The sequence below is a fragment of the Heteronotia binoei genome, chromosome 11 (genome assembly GCF_032191835.1).
Source record: "Heteronotia binoei isolate CCM8104 ecotype False Entrance Well chromosome 11, APGP_CSIRO_Hbin_v1, whole genome shotgun sequence".
NCBI classification, from domain to species: domain Eukaryota; kingdom Metazoa; phylum Chordata; class Lepidosauria; order Squamata; family Gekkonidae; genus Heteronotia; species Heteronotia binoei.
The window spans coordinates 81089114-81112611 of NC_083233.1; the positions used below are offsets into that span (position 1 = coordinate 81089114).

The following is a 23498-nucleotide window of genomic DNA, read 5'->3' on the forward strand; positions in this document are numbered from 1 at the left end:
AGAGGGGCTTCGAGAGCCTCACAATGTGTGTGAAAAAGCCATACGTGGCTCCCCAGCTACAGTTTGGCCACCCCCGTTCTAGACTTCCAGATAAGGGGGTAGAGGACTGAAGACCAAGCAGTGTACAATGCAAATGCGTGCAGGACACTGCAGGCTCATTCTGCAGGCGGTGTGCTCTCTTGCTGACAACCACCTGGCTACTGGGACGAGTAGGCAGCAGTGAAGGATGGGGTGGGGGTTGCTGGAGAGGCTGGCCCCATTTACCTCCATTCCCACTGCAAGATCTGCAGCTCATGGTCCAGTCCCTCCATCTGCAGCTGTTTCAAGATGGGCCCCAACTCCATCCTATACTCACTTTCCTAGAGGGCAGGTGCCACACGGTGCAAAAGAAGTGCTAGCGGCAAACCGGAATTATATGCAGCTCCTGAGCCAGTTTGGTGTAGTGGTTAAGTGCCTGGACTCTTACCTGGGAAAACCAGGTTGGATTCCCCACTCCCCCACTTGCACCTGCTGGATGGCCGTAGCTCTCGCAGGAGCTGTCCTTGAAAGGGCAGCTGCTGTGAGACTCTCAGCCCCACCCACCTCACAGGGTGTCTGTCGTGGGGGGAGAAGACAGAGGAGATTGTAAGCCGCTCTGATTCAGGGAGAAGGGCGGGGTATAAAGCTGCAATTCTTCTTCTTCTTCCACAACTGAAATGAACAGATGTGAGTTCAGACCGTGCCTGCAGGAAACAAATTCCAAAACTGAAGGCAGGTGGGGTGAGGTGTCAGCAAAGAGAAAAGCAGGGCTGCAGCCTGGCCAGATTCAGTCCGAAGAACTTGACTCAACCCTCTGAATATCATGAGGGAAACCACACCAGCGCATTTTAACCTGCATTTTACTTACAGATAAACCACAAGTAAACCCCCCTCCCCAAAAAACCAAAAACTTCTAGGAAGCCAGTCATGGTTTTGTCAGAATTTTACTCTGATGTCTCCGTGCTTATTCAGAAAACCAATTTGTGAGGGTAGACGCCGTTGGAGAGCGAAAAAGTCGACCGCAGGTAGCCGTAAAGCTGAGGCGTCTTCTTGACGATGGGGAGGATCTGGGAGTCCACGGCCTTCTGGTCAGCCTTGCGCCTCTCCGTCACCTCGTATTTCTGAGAGAGCGGGACAGCCATTAGTGCCCTTTCGAGAGAAGAACTCATGGGGCCCCAGTCAGAGGGCTCCCCCAAGCCAGGAAATCTCTCGCTCCTTCCACCCATCCCATTCTGGGGGGTGGGATCACATGACCTACTCTGGGCATATCACAAGACTTGCGTGGGGCATTTTTAATTGGCTTCTAACAACAAAATTATCAATCACGGAGGACACCCGGGGCCCTGAAAGTGCAAAGGGACTCCATGCTGAAGGGCAGGGACTAAAAAACTTGATTCCGCAGAACGGATTTCATATTTGGCAGTCCAAGAGCAGCTGAAGATTGTGCAGACTGGAATCCTTGCTCAACTTGTCCCCCCGGCTCTGCAGGTGGCAGGTTTTGCTCTGCAGCTTGGCACAGAAGCAGCCCAGGAGGCCCAAGCGCCGGCAGGCTCCGCTCACTGGGCAGCGTGACCGTCCCTCGGATTCCACTGAGGACTGCAAGAGGCACCTGCACGTGACTATAAAGCAGGGGTCTCCAACATGCTTGAGCCTCTGGATATCTATTGAATCCTGTCAAGGGGTGGTGGACACAACCACAAAATGGCCACGGTGGGAGACGGAACCAACCAACCACACACACACATGCGCACACACGCAGGCACCCCAAGCGCCCAGGACAAGAGCACCGATTTCGAAGGAACACACTGCGGATAGTAGATTCAGGTGGGTAGCCACATTGGTCTGAAGCAACAGAACTAAGTTGGAATCCAAGGGCACCTTTAAGACCAACGGTTTTATTAAAGGCGTAAGTTTTTGTATGCAGGTATTTGAAGAAATGCGCATGCGCACATAAGCTTATACACAGAATTAAACTTCGTTCATCTTCAAGGTGCCACTGGATTCAAACCTTGCTCTAGTGGGGAAAGCACGAGAGAACAAAACCGCAACCAATTCTTGCTTGCCTGTCTGAGGGCACCGGACCAACCTTCAAGGGAGTCATACCCTAAAAACCCAGTCCCTCCCAGAACTACCGCCCCTTTCACAATGACAGCCCCACGTTCTAACGTCCGTAATGGAAACCAGCCGACCACTCCCCCCCACAAACCTCTTTCTCGGTGTCAAAGATTTCACCCTCTTGATGTTTGGGTTTGCGCAGCCTCTTCTTTTTGAAGTAAAGATCACTGAGGTGCTTGGGAATCTTGACGCCGGAGATGTCGATCTTGGTAGAGGTGGCGATGACAAACTTCTGATGAGCCCTCCGCAGTGGGACGCGGTTGAGGACCAATGGCCCTGAGGACAAAGAGGAGACAAAAAGCTGCTGACTTCACGTGCCAGGAAAGCCACAACACAGCTAGACAAGAGGTGACTCTCCCGCCATTCGACACGGCAGCATTTCCAACAGAAACCAGCAAACACCCCCAGAGACAAACTGTGCCCACTCGGCAATCCTAATGGTACATTATAAAACCATCTTACACTGTGGCTCCACTACATTTGACATCATTTATTCCAGCAGGCGGCAGCTCTCCAAGGACCTGGGCAAAAGAGGGTCTTTCCCAGCAATGAGGCCCTTTAACTAGAGATACCAGGGATTGAACCTGGGACCTTCTGTGTGCCAAGCAGGTGCTCTACCACTGAGCAAGACAAAGAAAAACTGAGCAGGGTGCACCCCTCCCCCCGCCAGCTGACACCAAAAGAGCAGCTTACCGGTCACCAGCAACAGTCCACTTCCCAGCTGCTTCAGGAAGACCACGCGCTGGAAACACAAGGAAGAGGGCTTGTCAGAGCGAAATGGGAGAAAAACACAGCAGGGCACTGTTCTGCTATCAAGTCTGGGGCAAAAACACCTTGTCTGGTTTTCCTCACCTTGCCTCGGTGGCGGCCAGTGAGAAGAATCAAGATTGTTCCCGGGGTAATTGAGGCCCGCAGTTTCCTCTTGTGCAGGGCAAAGTTCTTTTTCCCATGACTCAGGAGCTTACGTGGGACATCTTCTGTCGGGTAGTATCTAGGCTATCAGGAGGAAAACAAAAAGCCAATGTAACACGGCACTCCAAGAATCCCTTTCGGCGGCACAGTGCTTGCATTTGCCATATAGTAACCTCCAACATGTTTAGCTGGTTACTAAAAACGAAAGCCCAGTGGCACCTTATAGACCAGGGGTGGCCAATGTGAAGAAAAAGGGCAACTAGAATGATTAAAGGTTTGGGACACTTTCCCTATGAAGTAAGGTTAAAATGCTTGGGGCTCTTTAGCTTGGAGAAATGCTGACTGCGGGGTGACATGATAAAGGTTTGCAAGATTATGCATGGGATGGAGAAGGTAGAGAGAGAAGTACTTTCCTCCCTTTCTCACAATACAAGAACTCATGGACATTTGATGAAATTGCTGAGCAGTCGGGTTAGAATGGATAAAAGGAAGTACTTCTTCACCCAAAGGGTGATTAACATGTGGAATTCACTGCCACAGGAGGTGGTGGTGGCTACAAGCATAGCCAGCTTCAAGAGGGGATTGGATAAAAATATGGAGCAGAGGTCCATCAGTGGCTATTAGCCACAGTGTGTGTGTGTGTGTGTATATATATACACACACAGACACACACATATATTGGCCACTGTGTGACACAGAGTGTTGGTCTGAATGGGTCATTGGCCTGATCCAACATGGCTTCTCTTATGTTCTTAATGGTAGCTCTCTGGATGCTTTTTGCCTACAACTCCCATCAGCCCCAGTCAGCATGGCTAATGGCTGGGGCTGTTGGGAGTTGTAGGCCAAAAAAACACAAAACAACCCATCCGGAGAGCTACCGTTGGCCACCCGTTATAGGCCAACATTTGCGGCAAAGGATCAGTTTTTGTGTGTCACTGTTCACTTTGGTGTCTGAAAAAGTGGGCCATGACTCACAATAACTCACTCCCTGGCACAGATTTCGGTCTGGGCCCCTACCTAATGGAATGAGCTCCCATTGGGAGATCTGGGCCCTGCAGGACTTATCCAAGTTTCGCAGGGCCGGTAAGATGGAGCTCTTCTGCCACGCTTTTAATTGATCCAGCGGGCGTCCCTTGAAGTCATTGCTTCCCCCAGCACCTTACTACCTAGGTGCTTAAGTTATGCTGAATACTACCAGCCTATATGAAGAGCCCCGTAGCGCAGAGTGGTAAAGCTGCAGTACTGCAACTCTCTGCTCATGACCTGAGTTCGATACCAGCGGAAGCTGGTTCTCAGGTAGCCGGCTGCAGGTTGACTGAGTTTTCCATCCTTCCGAGGTCGGTAAAATGAGTACCCAGTTTGCTGGGGGGAAAGTGGAGAGGACTGGGGAAGGCCATGGCAAACCACCCCGTAAAAAGTCTGCCTGAAAACGTCATGATGCGACGTCACCCCAGAGTCGAAAACGACTGGTGCTTGCACAGGAGACTACCTTTTTGCCAGCCTTTATGTGGCTTTATGACTTGTTGCCAATGATGTGGATCATGGTTTTGATCTAATTTGATAATTTTGTAATTATGATGTTGATTAGCATGGATGTGGTTTATTTAATCTTGCTGCAAAGCTTTTAATATGGTACGCTGCCCTGAGACCGCTTGCAGGATAGGGTGGGGTATAAATTAAAAAATTAAATTAAATTTTGTTAAGTCTTTTACGACGCTTCCGGACTCTTGCTCTTTCCTGCTGCTACAGACAGACTAGCACAACTACCCCCTTTGATCTAGCTGGTTACTAAGCATTTAACCGCGGTAATCACAAAACTCCAAACATTTTCAATTCCTGCTCAAGCTTCCTCAGATCCGCGGCACAAAATGCTTGCTGAGGGATGGAAGAAAAGGATTTGTTATAATGCCCATTCATTCCTCTGAGAACGCGGTGCTATGCACTGACACACTGAAAATGACAAGAGCGTCAGAACAGAACTGCAAAAAAACTGAGTTCAAGCACTCTGCTCAGTGGGTGACTTTTGAGCAGATGCACATTCAGCCCAGTTTTAATTCCTGTGCATTACAACCCTAGATGCGCAGCAGGCAACAGGCATTCAGAAGTTCTGTGGCACATGCCTTGGACTCTGGCTGCAGGGATATGCCCAGCCACAGTAAACTGACAAGAAAAACAAAGGGTCACCGAGCTCATGGAATAACGGCAGTGCGAGAACTGGGCACTGAACTCACACCGTGGCTTTTAGCCAGCATGGCACAACGGGTCAAGTGCCAGACTAGGATCTGGCTGACTTGTGTTCAAATCCCTCTGCGCCATGCAGGCTTGCTGGCTGAAATTAGGCAACACACAGCCACGTTGCACACAGCTGCTATGAGGATAAAAGTGGGAAAGACACCAGCCGCTTTAGGTCTCCGCTGGAGAGAAAGTCAAAGCATCAGTGAAGGAAATCAATCTACTGACTAACAATTAGTGTGTACTTTATCCTAAGTTTCAAAATACCATTAAAAGTTCTATTTTAAGAGCCAGTCTGGTGTAGTGGTGAAGTGCGCAGACTCTCATCTGGGAGAACCGGGTTTGATTCCCCACTCCTCCACTTGCACCTGCTGGCATGGCCTTGGGTCAGCCATAGTGGTTAAGTGTGCAGACTCTTATCTGGGAGAACCGGGTTTGATTCCCCACTCCTCCACTTGCAGCTGCTGGAATGGCCTTGGGTCAGCCAGAGCTCTCATAGGAGTTGTCCTCGAAAGGGCAGCTTCTGTGAGAGCTCTCTCAGCCCCACCCACCTCACAGGGTGTCTGTTGTGGAGGGAAAAGATAAAAGAGATTTTGAGCTGCTCTGAGACTGATTCAGAGAGAAGAGCAGGGTATAAATCTGCAGTCTCCTTTTTACTCAATGAGCTCAGGGCAGTGCCATGTCCCCCCCCCCCCATTTTATTTCCACAACAATCCTGTGAGGTAGGTTACAATGAAAGGCAGCAACTGGCCCAAGATCACCCAGCAAACTTCATGACCGAATGGCAAGCTGAACCCCAGCTCATCCCTCTCTTCAGTCTCCTCCGGAAATTCTGCAGCATGGCACCCTTTACCCACCTTGTGTGCAACCAGACATGTTCTTACAGCCGCTTACTGCTTTTACACCCACCAACACGCCAGCAGGTGCACTGTCCTTCCCAAATAACCCAGCCACAAGCAACTTCCATAGATACACTTAGTCCTTATTGCTGCATAGGGGCTAGCCGCTTGCTCCTATCGGCCGGTCTCGAATTTGCCCTTTTTGGGCAAACTTATTGAGAGGGCAGTGGCGTTGCAGCTACAGAGTTTCCTGGAGGACGCTTCTGTCCTTGACCCCTGCCAGTCTGGCTTTCGCCCGGGCTATGGGGCGGAGACAGTACTGGTCGCCCTGGTGGATGACCTTCAGCGGCATCTGGATCAAGGCGGCTCGGCGGTGCTGATGCTGTTAGACCTATCGGCAGCGTTCGATACGGTCGACCATCGGTTGCTGGCCTGCCGTCTTGCCGATGTGGGGATTCAGGGGCTGGCCTTGCAATGGCTTTCCTCTTTCCTTGACGGTCGGGGACAAAGGGTGGCGATTGGGGATGAACTGTCCCAGAGACACACGCTTGATTGCGGAGTGCCTCAAGGGGCGGTACTCTCCCCGATGTTATTTAACATCTATATGCGCCCCCTTGCCCAGATTGCCCGAAGGTATGGGTTGGGTTGTCATCAGTATGCTGATGACACCCAGCTCTATCTACTTATGGACGGCCGGCCTGCCTGCGCCCCAGAAAATCTGGACCGGGCGTTACAGGCAGTGGCTAGGTGGCTTAGGCTGAGCAGGCTGAAGCTGAATCCGGCGAATACAGAGGTCCTTTGCTTGGGTCGTTGTGGCCCGGGAAGGGAAATCCCCCTGCCAGTTTTTGACGGAGCGCCGTTGACAGCGTCGGGCAGGGTCAAAAGTCTGGGGGTACTATTGGAGCCTTCATTGAGAATGGAGGCTCAGATAGCAGCCACTGCCAAGTCTGCATTTTTTCATCTTAGGCGGGCGAGGCAGTTGGCCCCTTTCCTGGAGCACGACGACCTAGCAACGGTGATTCATGCCACGGTCTCCTCGAGGTTGGACTACTGTAATGCCCTCTACATGGGGCTACCCCTGTGCCGAACCCGGAAACTGCAGTTAGTGCAGAATGCCGCTGCCCGGCTGTTACTAGGGCTCCCAAGATGGGAGCGCATTCGGTCGGGGCTTCGGGGTCTGCACTGGCTGCCAATAACATTCCGAGTCCGGTACAAGGTGTTGGTCATTACCTTTAAAGCCCTATATGGTGTAGGACCTGCCTACCTTAGGGACCGTCTCTCCCCACATGTTCCCCAGAGAGTACTACGATCGGGCTCACAAAATCTGCTAGTAATCCCCGGGCCAAAGGAGGCCCGTCTGAAATCCACCAGGGATCGGGCCTTCTCGGTAACGGCGCCTTACTGGTGGAACCAGCTGCCGGAAGAGGTGAGGGCCCTGCGGGACCTAGGGCAGTTCCGCAGGGCCTGTAAAACAGTCCTCTTCCGGCTGGCCTACAACAACTAACTGACACTGAGAATTTCTGGATGGAATTAGAATGCATTTAACAGAGCGCTGGTTTTTATGTCTTATGTCTTATTAATTTATTGTTTTAATCCTTATTATGTAAATGTTTTTAAGATAAACTTATGTAAGTTTATGTGTTGCGAGCCGCCCTGAGCCACTTCGGTGGGAAGGATATAAGTCAAAATATAAATATAAATATATATATATATATATCTAGGCTAGCCGCAGACGTGCCTGGCAATGGGAAGCAGTGGCCCCCAAAAGGCTCACTTCAGCCAGTCCAGCAGCTAAGCCCACCATGGCTTCCACAAGCCCCCCTTCTCACACATTACCAGTTATCTGTAGCCCGTCAGGGATCAAAAAGCCAACTTCTCTCAGGAGTCCTTGCCTGATGGGGAGACTTCAAAGTCTGGGACAAGCGACCACTTAACAAGCAGATACTTGTAATTAACACATGCCCTTGACTTTGGGCGAAGACTTCTTACCATTTTGCGAAGCTTGACCACCCGGTTGCCTCCATTCTTATCCCCACCGACAGGTTTCGTGATCGTGGCCGGCTCCTTCTCGCGCTTTTTCTTTTCTATCTGCAGACAAAAAGACGTGGGAACATTAATCTCTTGCAAGGAACCGCTTTGCACAACAAGCAAACCTTGCTAGATCAGTCTAAAGGGCTGTCTCGTCCAGAAAGCAGCCAATCAAAAGCCACTGGGAAGATTACGAGGGAGGCGTGATGCCAAGAGCGCTTCCCTCTCTGATTGCCCCAAAGTGTAACATTTGCAGATACACTCGGGGATGCTCCATTTAGCTGCTATAGCTAATTTCTGTCAATAGATCTCTTTGCTACCACGAATGCACCCAGTACTTTTAAACAGCCACTGCCCACAGTGATAAACACTGTTTCTAAGGGGAGTAAATTCCCTGTGTTATACTCAAGATCCCTTTATTCTGAGGAGCTTCCAACCCCCCCTACCTTTGTTTCTGGAGCCTTGTACTTGCGCTTATACATGGCCTTTCTGGCGTACATGGCTGATCGGGAAAACCTCCCAATCCCCCGGATCAGCATGGGGTTTCGGCTGGCGTGGCATTTCCGAATCCTCTTTGCTTTTGGCTTCTTCTCGTCCGCCATCTAACCAACGGAAAAATGAAAATTAGCAACCGGGGGAGGGGGGGGGGGAGAAAGTAAAGAGAAAACAGATGACAATTTTGCACCTTTTGAGAATAAGCATGTCTTCAGCTCTTACACCCTAATTCTATAACTTCCTCCAAATAAATTACAGCACTGAATACTTATGAAACCCATGAATACAGCACTGAATTCCAATATGAAGTTCAGCTTTGCTCTCCCAAAAATTCATATCCATACAAATCAGAACAGGCCAACTATAATATGCAAAGCCGCTTGCCTGTCCAAAAATGTGAGCTTCCCCAGGTGCTGTAGCATAAAGTGCTCCTTTCCAAAATGAGATACTTGAGCAAGATTTAGGAGTGTATAAAATCTACTGGTCACAGAACTGAGGCACAGTTCAGTGATCAAACTGATCCTCTGCCCACATCTCTCAACAAATCAGAGAATCATTGTGGAAGCTCATAATGCAAATTGGGAGGGATATCTGAACCTCTCCCAGCTCATCAATAAGAGAATATCCCAGTTTATCAATAAGATAATATTCATAAATGATCATCAATCACAATGAAGAGGAGGAGAAAACCAGGTGAACAAAGGAGTGAGGGTGGGGAGAACCAGATGCTGGTTGAAATGGCACTAGGGCAGAGTTGGGGAACCTTTTTTCTGCCAAGGGCCATTTGGATATTTATAACATCATTCGCGGGCCATAAAAAAATTGTCAACTTAAAAAACAGTGCTGCGTTGAGGGAGAATGATTCAGGCCAGCAAAATTAATGCAAATAATTGTTTTTCTATTTGAAGTCATGAGGGGAGAGCCTAATCTGGCACACACACACCCGGCCTGCCCCCTAGGCAAATGCAGAGGTCCAGGGCTTTTTTGTAGAAAAAGCCCAGCAAGAACTCAGTAGCATATTAGACCACATCCCCTAATATTAGCATATTAGGTCACACACTCATTAGCATATTAGGTCACACCATCTGGGATAATCAAGTGCAAACTGAACGGTGACAGTAACTTTTCCAGGTCCTGCAGCAATTCTGGCCGGCCAGTCAGGCCCCAGGGAGGCTGCCACATGGCAATCTATGTACCTGTCCAGCAATCCCCGAGGACCACACCAAGTGACCCCAAGGGCCGTATATGGCCCTCGGGACGGAGGTTCCCCACCCCTGCACTAGGGTGTCACAAGGGGCCTTTGGCCCCATCATATACTTTGTGGACAAACCCAAAGGAACTACCTCAACCAGCCCCTGTAGAACCAAGTTTGAGTCCAGTGAGTACCTTTAAGACCAACAAAGTTCAGTTCTGGGTATAAGCTTTTGTGTGTGCACACAAAACTTGGTTGCTCTTAAAGGGGCCACGGGACTCAAACTTGGTCCTATTGCTTCTGACACGCATGGCGACTCACCCGAATCCTACAGTTACATTTTATGTTCAGGCCCACCCCTGGTGCAATGAGTAAAACTGATCGCTTGGAAGAAGGAATACACAACTAGGTTTCACACATGCAAGGGAAGGAGGGAGAAGAGCCGACTGGGCCACTTCCAGGGGCAGATAAGAACATAAGAGAAGCCATGTTGGATCAGGCCAATGGCCCATCCAGTCCAACACTCTGTGTCACATAAGAACATAAGAGAAGCCATGTTGGATCAGGCCAATGGCCCCTCCAGTCCAACACTCTGTGTCACAAAAGAACATAAGAGAAGCCCTGTTGGATCAGGCCAGTGGCCCCTCCAGTCCAACACTCTATGTCACACAAGAACATAAGAGAAGCCATGTTGGATCAGGCCAGTGGCCCATCCAGTCCAACTCTCTGTGTCACATAAGAACACATGAGAAGCCATGTTGGATCAGGCCAGTGGCCCATCCAGTCCAACACTCTGTGTCACATAAGAGAAGCCATGTTGGGTCAGGCCAGGGGCCCATCCAGTCCAACTCTCTGTGTCACAGTGACCAATTTTTTATATATATATACATACACACATATATATACACACACTGTGGCTAATAGCCACTGATGGACCTCTGCTCCATATTTTTATCTAACCCCCTCTTGAAGCTGGCTATGCTTGCAGCTGCTACCAACTCCTGTAGCAGTGAATTCCACATGTTAATCACCCTTTGGGTAAAGAAGATGCCAGGCTTTTATTACACGCTTATTTCGCTATAGCTCATCTTTTGCACCAAGTCGATCAAGCTAGTGTAAGAAGCCCTGTGCAAACAACCAGCACCTAGAAACGTGCACTTTCCTCCAGCCTTCCGCAGACTGGCTTAGCTGGGTTTCTATCTGCGAAGATCCTTTGATTCCAAAGCTGCGGCTTTTTCCAATACGCGACTCTCCGGCGTGTTGCGAGGCCCGGCTCTCTACCCGACGCTCGCATTCCCTTGCATGTGTGAACGCGGGTTTCGAAGCACGCCGCGCACGCCACTCGTCTTCTCATTGGGGAAGGAGAAAAACCCACGAGAAGGCTTCCACAGGGAAGACTAGCTACCACCGCGGCTATTTTCACACGCAGCCTGCTCTGCGGCGCGAGACTCGCCGGTGCAACCCGCAGCCCCCCCCCCCCCCGGCTTCCCAGTCAAAGCCGCGGCAACCCCCGCGGCCTACTCCGACCCCCGCCTCCGCTCAACATAACCACCGCGCACCGTCCGCCATGCAGCCCCGAAGTGGCCTGCCCACGTCCGGCGGGCGGAAAGCGCCCCATTGAGGCGGATGGCGGTGGATACCAACTGCCGGGCCCGGCTGCGAAGCACTCGAGGGCCGCCATTCTTACCTTCGGAGAAGGGAAAAGGAGGCAATATCCGGGAACTCGACTCTAAAGAGAAGCGGATGTGTGACGTCACTGCATGGCTCCTCTAGGCCCTCTGGGAGATGTAGTTTCTGTAGTTCCATATAGGCGGTTAAGTGGAATTCAGGAGGAGAGGGTAGATTGCTGCTATGCGAAACTATAGGGGCACGACTCCAGAACCTTCGCCGTTGCTTTGTGGTTGTTTAACAGCTGCGGGAATTTATTTCAGAGAGGCGTCACCTCTCTAGTCTATTGCCTCAAAAACGAATACAAATATACAGGACTTTTTTTGGCAGGAAAAGCCCAGCAGGAACTTATTTGCATATTAGACCACACCCCCGACATCACTGTTGTTGCACACAGGGGTTTTTTGGTAGGAAAAGCCCAGCATGAACTCATTTGCATATTAGGCCACACCCCCTGACAGCACTGTTGTTTCACACAGGCATTTTTTGTAGAAAAAGCCCAGCATGAACTCATTTGCATATTAGGCCACACCCACTGACATCACTGTTGTTTCACACAGGGATTTTTTTTGTAGGGAAAGCCCAGCATGAACTAATGTGCATATTAGGCCACACCCCCTGACATCACTGCTGTTTCACATGGATTTTTTGTAGAAAAAGCCCAGCATGAACTCATTTGCATATTAGGCCACACCCCATGACATCACTTGTTTCACACATGGATTTTTTGTAGAAAAAGCCCAGCATGAACTCATTTGTATATTAGGCCACACCCCCTGATGCCAAGCCAGCCGGAACCACGTTCCTGTGCATTCCTGCTCAAAAAAAGCACTGCAAATATATTCCTGCAGAAGCGCGGGGGGGGGAGGGGCTCCAGTCGACTAAACTCCTGTGCAATTTATGCTGCCAAGCAGAGGTGGTTTGCCATTGCCTTCCGCGACAAGAGGCTTCCTTGCAGGTTCCTCCAAGTTTAAAAAAACAACGCAAAACTATTGATACTGGTATTTTAACGTTGCTTCATTTTTACAACTTTATTGTATTTCTTTGATTTAAGCTGTCCTGAGCCATTCTCGCGGGGAAAGGTGGCCAATAAACTGAATCGATAAAATTAATAATAAAATAAGAACAGACCCTGTTTAGCTTCTGAGATCTGATGGTGTATGGCAGTACCGTGCCGCCTTTTCTACGAATGACGTAAGACAGGAAAAACAATGTCTTCTGCCAGCTTGGATTGTTCACAGATGCAGGCAACTTGACTGCAGTGGACTGAATAGAGATGAAGCGTTTCGCCCCTGCACTGAGGTTTATATTAGCCTAGCTAGGGGATTTTATTGTTGTTGTTGCTGCTGCTGTTGTAGTTGTTTTTCAATTATATTATTTGTAGTCTGCTTTTCTTGCTGAAACTTAGATTACATAGTGTAAGTTAAACACAATCAACAGGATGAGACAGTGGAATTGGGTTTGGACTATAGAAATCTGATGACAAGTAGAGATCTGAAACGGAGCTGAAACGAAGCAGAAGCATTTAAACATATGTAAATGGTGTCACAATGACCTAAACTGGAGCAGATTTACATTGATAGACAACGGTGTAGGAGTACAGGCCTCCGTCCTTTACAAGTGCAGTTTTCTGAATAATTTAATTATAGTACAGAACTATTTGTGTGTGTGAAGTGCCATCAAGTTGCAGCTGATTTATGAAGCCCCCGTAGGGTTGTCAAAGTGGTTTGCCATTGCCTTAATGAGAGCCGGTTTGGTGTAGAGCTTGGGTGTGCAGACCCTAATCTGGGAGAGCTGGGTTTGATTCCCCACTCCTCCACCTGCTGGTATGACCGTGGGTTACTCATAACTCTGTCAGAGCTGTTCCTCTCAAGAGCAGTTTCTGTCAGAGCTCTCTCACCCCCACCCACCGCTAGGCTTCCCAATCCCCAGGTCCCAGAGGGGGATCCCCCAGTTTTACAGGCTTCCCCCTTCCCCCAGTCAGCTGGCTGGCGGGGGAAGCCCCGCCCCCAGAGCCATCATGCACCTCTATTAACGATTCCCATAGGGAATTATGGGGAATTGATCTGCGGGTATCGGGGGCTCTGGGGGGGCTGTTTTTTGAGATAGAGGCACCAAATTTTCAGTATAGCATCTAGTGCCTCTCCCCAAAATACCTCCCAAGTTTCAAAAAGATTGGACCAGGGGGTCCAATTCTATGAGCCCCAAAAGAAGGTGCCCCTATCCTTCATTATTTCCTATGGAAGGAAGGCATTTAAAAATTTGTGCAGTCCCTTTAAATGTGATGGCCAGAACTCCCTTGAAGTTCAATTATGCTTGTCACACCCTTGCTCTCGGCTCTGCCCCCAATGTCTCCTGGCTCCTCCCCCAAAGACTCCTGGCTCCACCCCCAAAGTCCCCAGTTATTTCTTAAATTGGACTTGGCAACCCTACCCACCGCACAGGGTGTCTATTGTGGGAAGGGGAAAGGCAAGGAGACTGTAAGCTGCTCTGAGACTCCTTTGGGTAATAAAGGGTGGGGTATAAAGCCAATCCCTATTCTCTTCTTCCTCCTCCGCAGAATCCTCTACTATGGTTGTCTCTGTCGGAGCGGGAGTAGCAGAGTGAGGGAGATGACTTGCCCGACACAGGGCTTCAGGAAAGAAAATCAGGCCGACACGTGCAACTAGTGCCAAAAGGTGTATTAACATATATACACGACAAGTGCTCTCTTGTGCAGTCTATACAATATCACCTCCACGGACAAAGTGCTTCGCCTAACCACCATCTCACAGGGAGAGACCTGTGTGATGCACACACAGATCATATATAGTCCAAGCAGCCAATCCTGGCCGTGCTGACTCAGCAGATTGCATCACTTGGCTTCTGCCGGCTCAAGCCGGTCTGCTGATCAGGTCACTGTGACCTAGCCTGGCAGCTAGATCACCAGCTGTCATACTGTAGCTGTCAGACTGGGTTTATGTAGATTCTTGCTCCAACACACCTCCTAATCTATTTAAACCCAGTGCACCAAAACACTTTACACAGTTTACATACATGTCCACCAGCAACATTACAGTTCATATTTACGTAGCTCGGAACCCTTTCCGGAATTCGTTCAGGAACTCATCATGATTGTAAAACACATCATCGTGTTCCTGTTCAGCCAGCTCTTTCAGACGCTTGGCTTCAGCCTCCTTCTCCCTTGCCTCGCACTCTGCCACCCAGGCTTTCCATTTCTTAGCCTTTTCTTTTAACATTTCCTCAAATCCGGGTGGGTCTGGATTGACAGTCAGAGTGACATAGGGACACTTGTACCTAGCGGGACGTTGGCCTTTGGTGGACCTGGCAGACACCCGTGGCCCTGTGCTTGGACCAGCTTTGTCTTCTTCGGGTTGCTCTGTTCCCACCTCCTGGGCTGGTTGCTCTGCCCCTGTAATTGGGTGTTGAACCTCCTGACTCTCACACTTTACCTCCAGTTCCTGCATTTGAGGCTCTGCCTCCTGACTCTGCTCGTCGGGCTCTGTGCCAGCATTCGGCTCACCTTCTCCAGCCCCACTGGGTGCCACCTCCTGGGCTGGAGTTCTGGGCTGCGCTCCAACATCGTTATCGCTACTTGGCAGCAGGACAAATTGTTTCTGCAAGGAGTGCAACCTTGGCCAGCTGCTTTCTTCATTGAACTGGGCACTCTTACTAAGTGTTATCTTGCTTTTGCTATTGCAGAAACGATAACACCTGGCCCTTGGCTTGTAGCCCAGAAAAATTAGGCTCTCTGCCCGGACATCCCCCTCCCCGCTACTCGTGGAGTGGATGCCAACCCGAGCCCGTGACCCAAAGACTTTTAAAGAACTCAAATCTGGGGTCTTGTTCAACAGTAACCTGTAAGGCACATTTTTCACAGTATTACACCAAACCCTATTTTGCAAAAAAACAGCTGCATGTATGGTTTCTGCCCAATAGGTCATTGGCAGTTGTGCATCCTCTAACATGCAATACATCACATTCTGCAATACAGCCCCATGCCCATTTTCTCGGGGCGTTGCCGGGTTCGTCAGACGGTGGGCAATGCCCTTGTTCTCCAGCCAACGTTTCATCTGGTTAGATAAGAATTCCCCCCCTCTGTCGGTTTGTACAGCTAGGAGATTAACCCCTAATTGTCTCTCCACTGCTTTGACCCACTTGGTGAATGTCTTATACACCTCAGACTTATACACCATGGTGAAAACCCACGCGTACCTCGTGTGGTCGTCGGTGGCCACCAAGCAGTATCTCCTCCCCGACAGACTCTTTGGCAATGGGCCAATAACGTCTAAATGGACTAGTTCCAGGGCTCGTGTGCTTTCCCTTGAGCTTTCTTTAGCAACAGCACACGCCTTGCTTTTGGTCTTCTTGCAGACCTGGCAATCCAAGTAACATGTGCAAGGATTCACTTTCAAACTAGGCACAAGCTCCAGGGTTTTCTTTAACGCCCTAAATCCGCAGTGCCCAAGTCTCCTATGGAGCAAATGTATACAATTATTGTGCACAGGCTCATTCGACACCTGAGCCACCTGGGCACAATCACTCTGGACCACATACAGTTTACCTTCCCTCTTTCCTGTCACAAGCAACTTTCCCCCACCTCCCAGGATTTTGCAGCAGGTTTTCTCAAATCTCACCTGGTATCCCTGGTCAAACAGTGTGCTAACACTCAACAGGTTAGACTGCAGTGAGGGTACATACAACACATTTTGCAACATACATTTCAGTGCAGGAAATTCCACATTGCCTGAGCAAACAGAATTGGCAGTGGTCCCGTCAGCCAATCTCACATACTTATGCTCAGGACTGTCAATGTTTTTCAACAACTCCTTCTCGCAGCAGAGATGGCTCGTTGCCCCGGAGCCTAAAATCCAAGCAGACCCTGTGCTCTCTACTGCAGACGTGACCAGCCGGGTTGCTTCCTCACACGGGCTGGCGGTCCTCCGCTCTCGCCGCACACGCCCCCGCCTCTTCTCCCTCTCAGGGCAAGCTCGGAGCAGGTGCTGCGACGACCCGCATCCATAGCAGCGACGGACTGCAAACGCAGTCGGCTCCACTTCCTCCACCTTCGGACGCCTGCCAGCAGCAAAAGCTGGCTCATTCTTGGCTGTCTTCCCGGACACACCGATAACAGCACGCTGCCCGGCCGACACCCCCGGACAGCTCACGGCCGCAATTCTCTCTTGGAAGTCAAGCAGGTGGGCACAGACGTATTCCATGGTCAGGGTCGCTACGTCCACCGTCTCCAGAGAAGTTATCAGGGGAGTGTACTCAGGTGGCAACGACGACAGCAAAATGTACACTCTGTCGTCTGGAGCTACAGTCTTGCCTCTTGCCTCCAGCTCAACGAAACAGTCCGTTAGCCGTTTGATGTGATCTTTCACACACCCTCCAGCCGGCATAACGGTGCGGAACATCCTCCTTGTCAAGGCCATGAGGGAACCAGCAGTGGTGCTAACATGCACCGCACTCAACGCGTCCCAGGCAGCCTTGGGAGTGTCCTTCCCTCGCACATAAACCAGCTGGTCATCTCCTATAGATAGCACTATGTTGGCCAGTGCCTTATCCGATAACACAGTCTCGGCAGGAGATAAGTCAGCAGGGGGGTTACTCACGAACAGCCATTGCCCTTCACGCTTGAGGTAGTGTTGCATTCTCAGGCTCCACACCGCGTAGTTGGCTGAGGTGAGCTTCTCAACGGCTACTCCAAGCTGTTGCTGAGCCATCGTGCCGACTCCTCCTCACAGCTGGCTGCCGACGTCCCTCTGGCTCTCAAACAGAGAACGGTGGTGCTTCTGTGTCCTTCACCGGCGTTCCTCGCCTCCGGCTCTTTCCAACCTCACAGTCAGCTCAACTCTCAACTCTCTCCTCCGCGCAGCGGAACCGCCCTGGGCCCATAACCCTGTCGGAGCGGGAGTAGCAGAGTGAGGGAGATGACTTGCCCGACACAGGGCTTCAGGAAAGAAAATCAGGCCGACACGTGCAACTAGTGCCAAAAGGTGTATTAACATATATACACGACAAGTGCTCTCTTGTGCAGTCTATACAATATCACCTCCACGGACAAAGTGCTTCGCCTAACCACCATCTCACAGGGAGAGACCTGTGTGATGCACACACAGATCATATATAGTCCAAGCAGCCAATCCTGGCCGTGCTGACTCAGCAGATTGCATCACTTGGCTTCTGCCGGCTCAAGCCGGTCTGCTGATCAGGTCACTGTGACCTAGCCTGGCAGCTAGATCACCAGCTGTCATACTGTAGCTGTCAGACTGGGTTTATGTAGATTCTTGCTCCAACAGTCTCCCATCCAAGTACTGCCCCAGCTTTGCTGGCTTGGCCTCATGGGGTGTGGCCTAATATGAAACTGAGTTCTTGCTGGGCTTTTTCTACAAAAAAGCCCTGTGTGAAACAATGGTGACATCAGGAGGTGTGGCCTAACATGCAAACGAGTTCCTATTGGGCTTTTTCTACAAAAAAAGCCCAGACTTTGCTGGAAGCCAGGAGAGAGGGAGTCTTGCTGACTTCCTCAGGCAGGTCATTCCACAAGGTGGGGGGCCACAACGGAGAAGGCACCGCAGTGTGTGGGCCACTTGCAGGTTGGCACTGCGAGACGCACCTACTGACGCGAGAGAGGCGGTGTCGCAAACATGAGGGTCCAAGACCTTGAGGGGCTTGAAACTGAGCCCAGATTCAGGTGGGCAGCCATGTTGGTCTGAAGCAAGCAGCAGAACAGAGTTGGAGTCCAGTGGGCACCTTGAAGACCCACAAAGTTCTGGGTGCAAGCTCTCATGCTTCGAAGAAGTGTGCTTGCACCGGTAAGCCTATACCCAGAATGAAACCGCGCTGGTTTAAAAGGTGCTATTGGACTCAAACTCTGCTCTGGAAAAAATAAAGAGTTAAATGCTTATCACTTCCGTTTTCCTCTGGAACGCCGCCATGCGAGGGGCTCAAGCATCATGCAAGCATTAAGCAAAAACGGCCAGCACTTCCTTCTCCCTTGCATCCAAGAAACACAGAGGCAGGTAACAGGGAGAAGAGCCGCTCTTCCTCCAAATCGCCACCTCCCGCCTATTCTTATGCCTGTTTTTCTGAACGGTCGCTTGAGAACCGGCCGTGTCCCTCTAATCCTCGCGGAATAGCCGGGCGATCTCTTGGATGCCGACAACGCGCACGCGCACCACGAGAGCGCCGCTCCCCGCCCGGCCGCCTTCCTCCGCCACCCCGCACTGGGGGGGGGGCGTGGCCCTGCGCGTCGCGAGCCGATGACGCGCCAGGCTCTGCGACGTGTTGCTCTGTGTGGCTCCCAGGCCCGAATGCGGCTGGGCCGGGGTCGGCGCTCGCTCTCCGTCCGGCGACGGGGCCTCATGTGAGGAAGCTGGAGGCGGGCCGAGGTGGGAAGATGACCTCGAGGAGGTGAGGCCCCGAAGGCGAGGAAAGCTAGGCCCCGCCTCGTCGCTTCCCCCTTCCGTTGCTATGGCAACGTTTGAGGGGGGGTCTAATCCCTCCGGGCCTGGGGGGAGGGGCAGCTGGAGAGGGGGAGGGGCTGCCTGATTTAGGAGGCCGCCAAGGCTTCGCTCCGTCCAAACCGAGGAGAGGAGGGCTATTCCGCCCTCCCGCCTGCGGAACTCTCTGCCACAAGAGAGCTGGACGCAGAGGAGGAAGCGCGGCAATGCAGTGTTATCTGTGGTGAGGAAAGGACCCGGATCTACATGTTTTTTGAAGGGGGCAAAATTTGAAAAAATGACATCCCCCTATGAGCCTATTCTATCTTATTGGACCATAGAATAGAATGATGATGATGATGATATTGGATTTATATCCCGCCCTCCACTCCGAAGAGTCTCAGAGCGGCTCACAATCTCCTTTCCCTTCCTCCCCCACAGCAGACACCCTGTGAGGTAGATGAAGATATTGGATTTATATCCCGCCCTCCACTCCGAAGAGTCTCAGAGCAGCTCACAATCTCCTTTACCTTCCTCCCCCACAACAGTCACCCTGTGAGGTGGGTGGGGCTGAGAGGGCTCTCACAGCAGCTGCTCTTTCAAGGACAACCTCTGCCAGAGCTATGGCTGACCCAAGGCCATGCTAGCAGGTGCAAGTGGAGGAGTGGGGAATCAAACCCAGTTCTCCCAGATAAGAGTTCGCCCACTTAACCACTGCACCAAGCTGGCTCTCCGTGCTTTCCTGGGAGTTAGCCCACTCAATTACATGGGGCTTAGTTTCCAGCAGACCGATTGAGGTTTGCTTCCTACAGTGCAGGTCTTCTTTTCTTGTTCAGCTGATCTGAGTCCTTCTGGTTGATGGGTATTTTCCAGCCTACCACTAGCTCAAATACTTTGGCCCCCATGACCCAGTTCTCCCAGATAAGAGTCCGCACACTTAACCACTACACCAAACTGGACTCCATACACAATTTGGTGCCCCCCCTTCAACAGCACCCCCTCTGCCCCCCTGCTAGATCTAGCCCTGGGTGAGGACGACAAGCCCAATCTCGTCAGATCTCAAAAGCTACCCAGTCGAGAGGACATGAGCACGCGGTATTCATTTATTTATTCCTTCAGGGCCCCCAATCGGGGTCAGTCACCGGAGGACATGACTTCCAGGTGCAGATACACACACCCCTCCCCTAAAATATACGAACCCCCAAAACAAGGTCCTGTGCAGTGTTCCCTCTAAGCTGAGTCAGCGTGAGCTAGCCCACAGTTTTTAGCCTCCGGCTCACACATTTTTGTTTCAGCTCGGGAAGGATGGCCCCAGAGCACACTTCATTTTATGCAGCAGCTCGCAACTTTAATGCCAACAGCTCACAGAGTAGAATTTTTGCTCCCAACACTCCGCAGCTTAGAGGGAGTATAGGCTCTCTGTGTTTTAGCCATAAGAATGGAACTTCTACATCAGAAGATAATGTACTTCTAAATGCTGTTGTTGAGGAAATGGTTATTGTGTTCCTCAGTTACTGGGCTCAGTTAAAGGTATTGGCTGTTCGTGGCCTTGGACCTGCAAGACCGCCTCTGCCACTGTGCTTCCCCCCCTCCCCCCAGCTTAGCTTATCTGAGCGGGGCCTTGCGCAGGTGGTGCCTTCTGGGAAATGGGCAAAATTAACAACTGTCTCTACATGTGCTTTCTCTGTTGTGGCCCCCACCTCCTAATAATAATAATTTTTAATTTATATCCCGCCCTCCCAGCCAAAGCAGGCTCAGGGCGGCTTACAGGACAGAAATACATCATTACAGTAATACAACAATAAAATTCATAGCATTTAAAAGTACAATTACATTTAAAACAACATTTAAACTAATAATTTAAAACCACAGTATGATATGGTGATACAGTCTTGGTATATACCTATCAACATAGTTTTCATGGCAATGATACAATGGTTCCACCTTAAAAGGCCAGCTGGAAGAGGATGGTCTTGCAGGCCCGACAGAACTGATTAAGGCTCCGCAAGGCCCGCACCTCTTCTGGTCGCTGATTCTGCCATTGGGGTGTTATAATCGAGAAGGCCCACTCCCTAGTCACTTTTAGTTTGGCCTCCTTTGGCCCAGGAATTTTTAGCAGATTTTGTGTGCTAGATCTCAGTACTCTCTGGGGAACATATGGGTAGTAACCAGCACCTTGTAATGAACTCAGTACACAATTGGCAGCCAGTGCAGTTCTCGTAGCCTGACTTCTGGCAAACTATGCGGAACTGACTTATTCCAGGAGGCTTTTCTACACAAGCAGTAAGATTGTACTGTACAAAAGAATTTGTAAAGTTACTTGGATAAATGATTAGGCACTGTCGTCTTTATTACTGTTTTTATTGGTTTATTACTATTGCTGAAACAAGGATCCCACTATGTGATTTTTGCATTGCTTGATGTGTCAGGTTGAGTAAGATTTATGCTTTGCTTCAGCTCTGTTTTTAGGCTTCTGGTTGGTTCTACAACCCTAATTCCTCCTGCGCTGTTTATTGAATGACCCAATAGTATTGACCATTCTGTGTAATCCGCCTTGAGTCCCAGCGGGAAAGGTGGACTATTAAAAGACGTAACCGAAATTTTGTATTGCCTTCATGACCTGCTTGTTGGCTTTCCTGGGAGCATCTAATGGGCCGCTCTTGGAAACGTGGTGCCTTGGGTCTGATCCTGCAAAGCATCCCTAAGGGCTTGTTGTATCTGGAGCCACAGCACCTGCTTCACAATGAGTTTTGTGCTTTTCATGCCCTTTCCCTTAATCTTCCTGCCCCCCTCCTTTAGAGTTTTTTCCTCATTTCAGGGAAGGCACCCTCAACGGCAGTAGAGATGTAATAAAATTGTGTTTTTGGCTTCTTACCAAAGCCTTGTGCTTTGAACAGCTGCAAGACAGGCAAAAATTCAACAGAGGATACTTCTCCTGACAGTTCACTATTTGCAGGGCTGCCTGCTGCGCCACACTTAAAGGAACAGGCCTGTTTGTTAGTTGGAAAGAGGTTATATGTGTGTGTGTGGTTTTTCTAAACATAAAGGGTATCTGTTGTTTGGGTAGGCAGTGAAGGAAGTTAACAGTATTACAAATGTAATAATTTTTGAGTGATTTCCTGTCCTTCCTTTGATGCCTTATTTCCCCCCTTCTTACAGTGGGTTGGAAACCATGACTCTGTTTTCTTAAAGACAGGCTTTTTTGCCCAGTGCAAAGAGCCTCCCCCTGTTGCAAGTGGAAGGAGCTGTTTGTTGGGCAGAAAACCACCCTGTTAAGGAGGCTGGTTCTTCGGGATACAGCCCATAGAACGTTCACAGTTTATTCACTTTTTAAAATGTGCAATGAACTCATTATTATTATAAAGCAAGAGTCAAGTCGTACCTTTAAGACCAACAAGGTTTTATGCAGAATGTAAGCTTTCGTGTGCTCTAAGCACACTTCATCAGACAGTGAGCACATGAGCCCACGAGCCCACGAAAGCTTCCGTTCTGAATAAAACTTTGTTGGTCTTAATGGTGCTGCTTGACTCTGCTTTGTTCTGCTTCAGACCAACACGGCTGCCCACCGGGATCTATCATTATGTAATGATTCCAAGATGCGTTCAATTCCTGTCTCAGAAATGCCAAGGACAGGGCCTGTCTACCTTGAAAAGTATTGTTTCTCTCCCATCCCTGTTTAAAGTATGTGTTCATTTCATCAGTTGTGTTCCATGTTCTCCGATCCTGTTTTTGGCTGTATCTGATGAAGGGGGATGCTTTGACTCTCCAAAGTTTATACTCTGCAAATCTCGTTGGTCTCTCAGGTGCTCCTGGATTTGAATCTGGTGGTCCTACTGTAGACAGTAGAGAGCCAGTTTGGTGTAGTGGTTAAGTGTGCGGACTCTTATCTGGGAGAACCGGGTTTGATTCCCCACTCCTCCACTTGCACCTGCTGGCATGGCCTTGGGTCAGCCATAGCTCTGGCAGAGGTTGTCCTTGAAAGGGCAGCTGCTGTGAGAGCCCTCTCCAGCCCCACCCACCTCACAGGGTGTCTGTTGTGGGGGAGGAAGGTAAAGGAGATTGTGAGCCGCTCTGAGACTCTTCGGAGTGGAGGGCGGGATATAAATTCAATATCATCTTCTTCTTCTTCTAGACCAACATGGGTATCCTCTGAAACTGTTTTCAACCATGTTAGCATCTGAATTCTATATAAATACTGTCTCTGCTCTAGCAGTGCCTGTGAGATCAGAGGTCTTAGCAGGAGGTCAGATGAAGTTACTTCATATGGACTAGTGTGGACCATTGATTCACCCAGGTCACGGGTGGCCAAACTTGCTTAATGTAAGAGCCGCTTAGAATAAACGGCAGATGTTTGTGAGCAACAAGGAAGGAAGGAAAGCAAATAGATGGGGGGAGGTGGAAAGAAAGCAACTTTAACTTTAAATGCATTCTCCAAGCCACTGGCTAGCTTGGCTTGCAAAATGATTTAAAGAGAGAAATGTCTTCTCCAGGCCAGCTGACGGACCAGTGGGGGCTTCGAGAGCCACACAATGTGAAAGAGTCACATGGCCACCC

General features: G+C 50.1%; 2 protein-coding genes across 2 annotated transcripts in view; one reads left to right on the plus strand and one right to left on the minus strand.

Moving 5' to 3' along the window:
• Positions 1 to 946: 946 nt before the first annotated feature.
• RPL6 (ribosomal protein L6) lies at positions 947 to 11604 on the minus strand. The gene is made up of 7 exons (XM_060250305.1): positions 11519 to 11604; positions 8591 to 8746; positions 8106 to 8204; positions 2986 to 3129; positions 2827 to 2875; positions 2225 to 2409; positions 947 to 1139 (listed from the first exon to the last, which is right to left on the minus strand). The coding sequence occupies exons 2-7, from the start codon at positions 8744 to 8746 to the stop codon at positions 987 to 989; spliced, it is 786 nt and encodes a 261-aa protein (XP_060106288.1). The 5' UTR covers positions 11519 to 11604; the 3' UTR covers positions 947 to 986.
• Positions 11605 to 18769: 7165 nt separating this feature from the next.
• PTPN11 (protein tyrosine phosphatase non-receptor type 11) overlaps positions 18770 to 23498 on the plus strand; it is a 52665-nt gene continuing 47936 nt past the window's right edge. Inside the window, 1 exon segment of the mRNA XM_060249710.1 lies at positions 18770 to 18915. Within this exon segment, the coding sequence (XP_060105693.1) occupies positions 18902 to 18915 (14 nt within the window). The 5' untranslated portion in view covers positions 18770 to 18901.

What these genes read in the sequence shown, in the direction of transcription:
- RPL6 (XM_060250305.1), bottom strand. Translation starts at nt 8,746, where the DNA reads ATGGCGGACGAGAAGAAGCCAAAAGCAAAGAGGATTCGGAAATGCCAC. An exon ending in ACAAGGCTCCAGAAACAAAG is followed by an intron (nt 8,205 to 8,590) that starts GTAGGGGGGGTT and finishes TTTTGTCTGCAG; the next exon opens with ATAGAAAAGAAAAAGCGCGA. An exon ending in TGGTCAAGCTTCGCAAAATG is followed by an intron (nt 3,130 to 8,105) that starts GTAAGAAGTCTT and finishes TCCTCCTGATAG; the next exon opens with CCTAGATACTACCCGACAGA.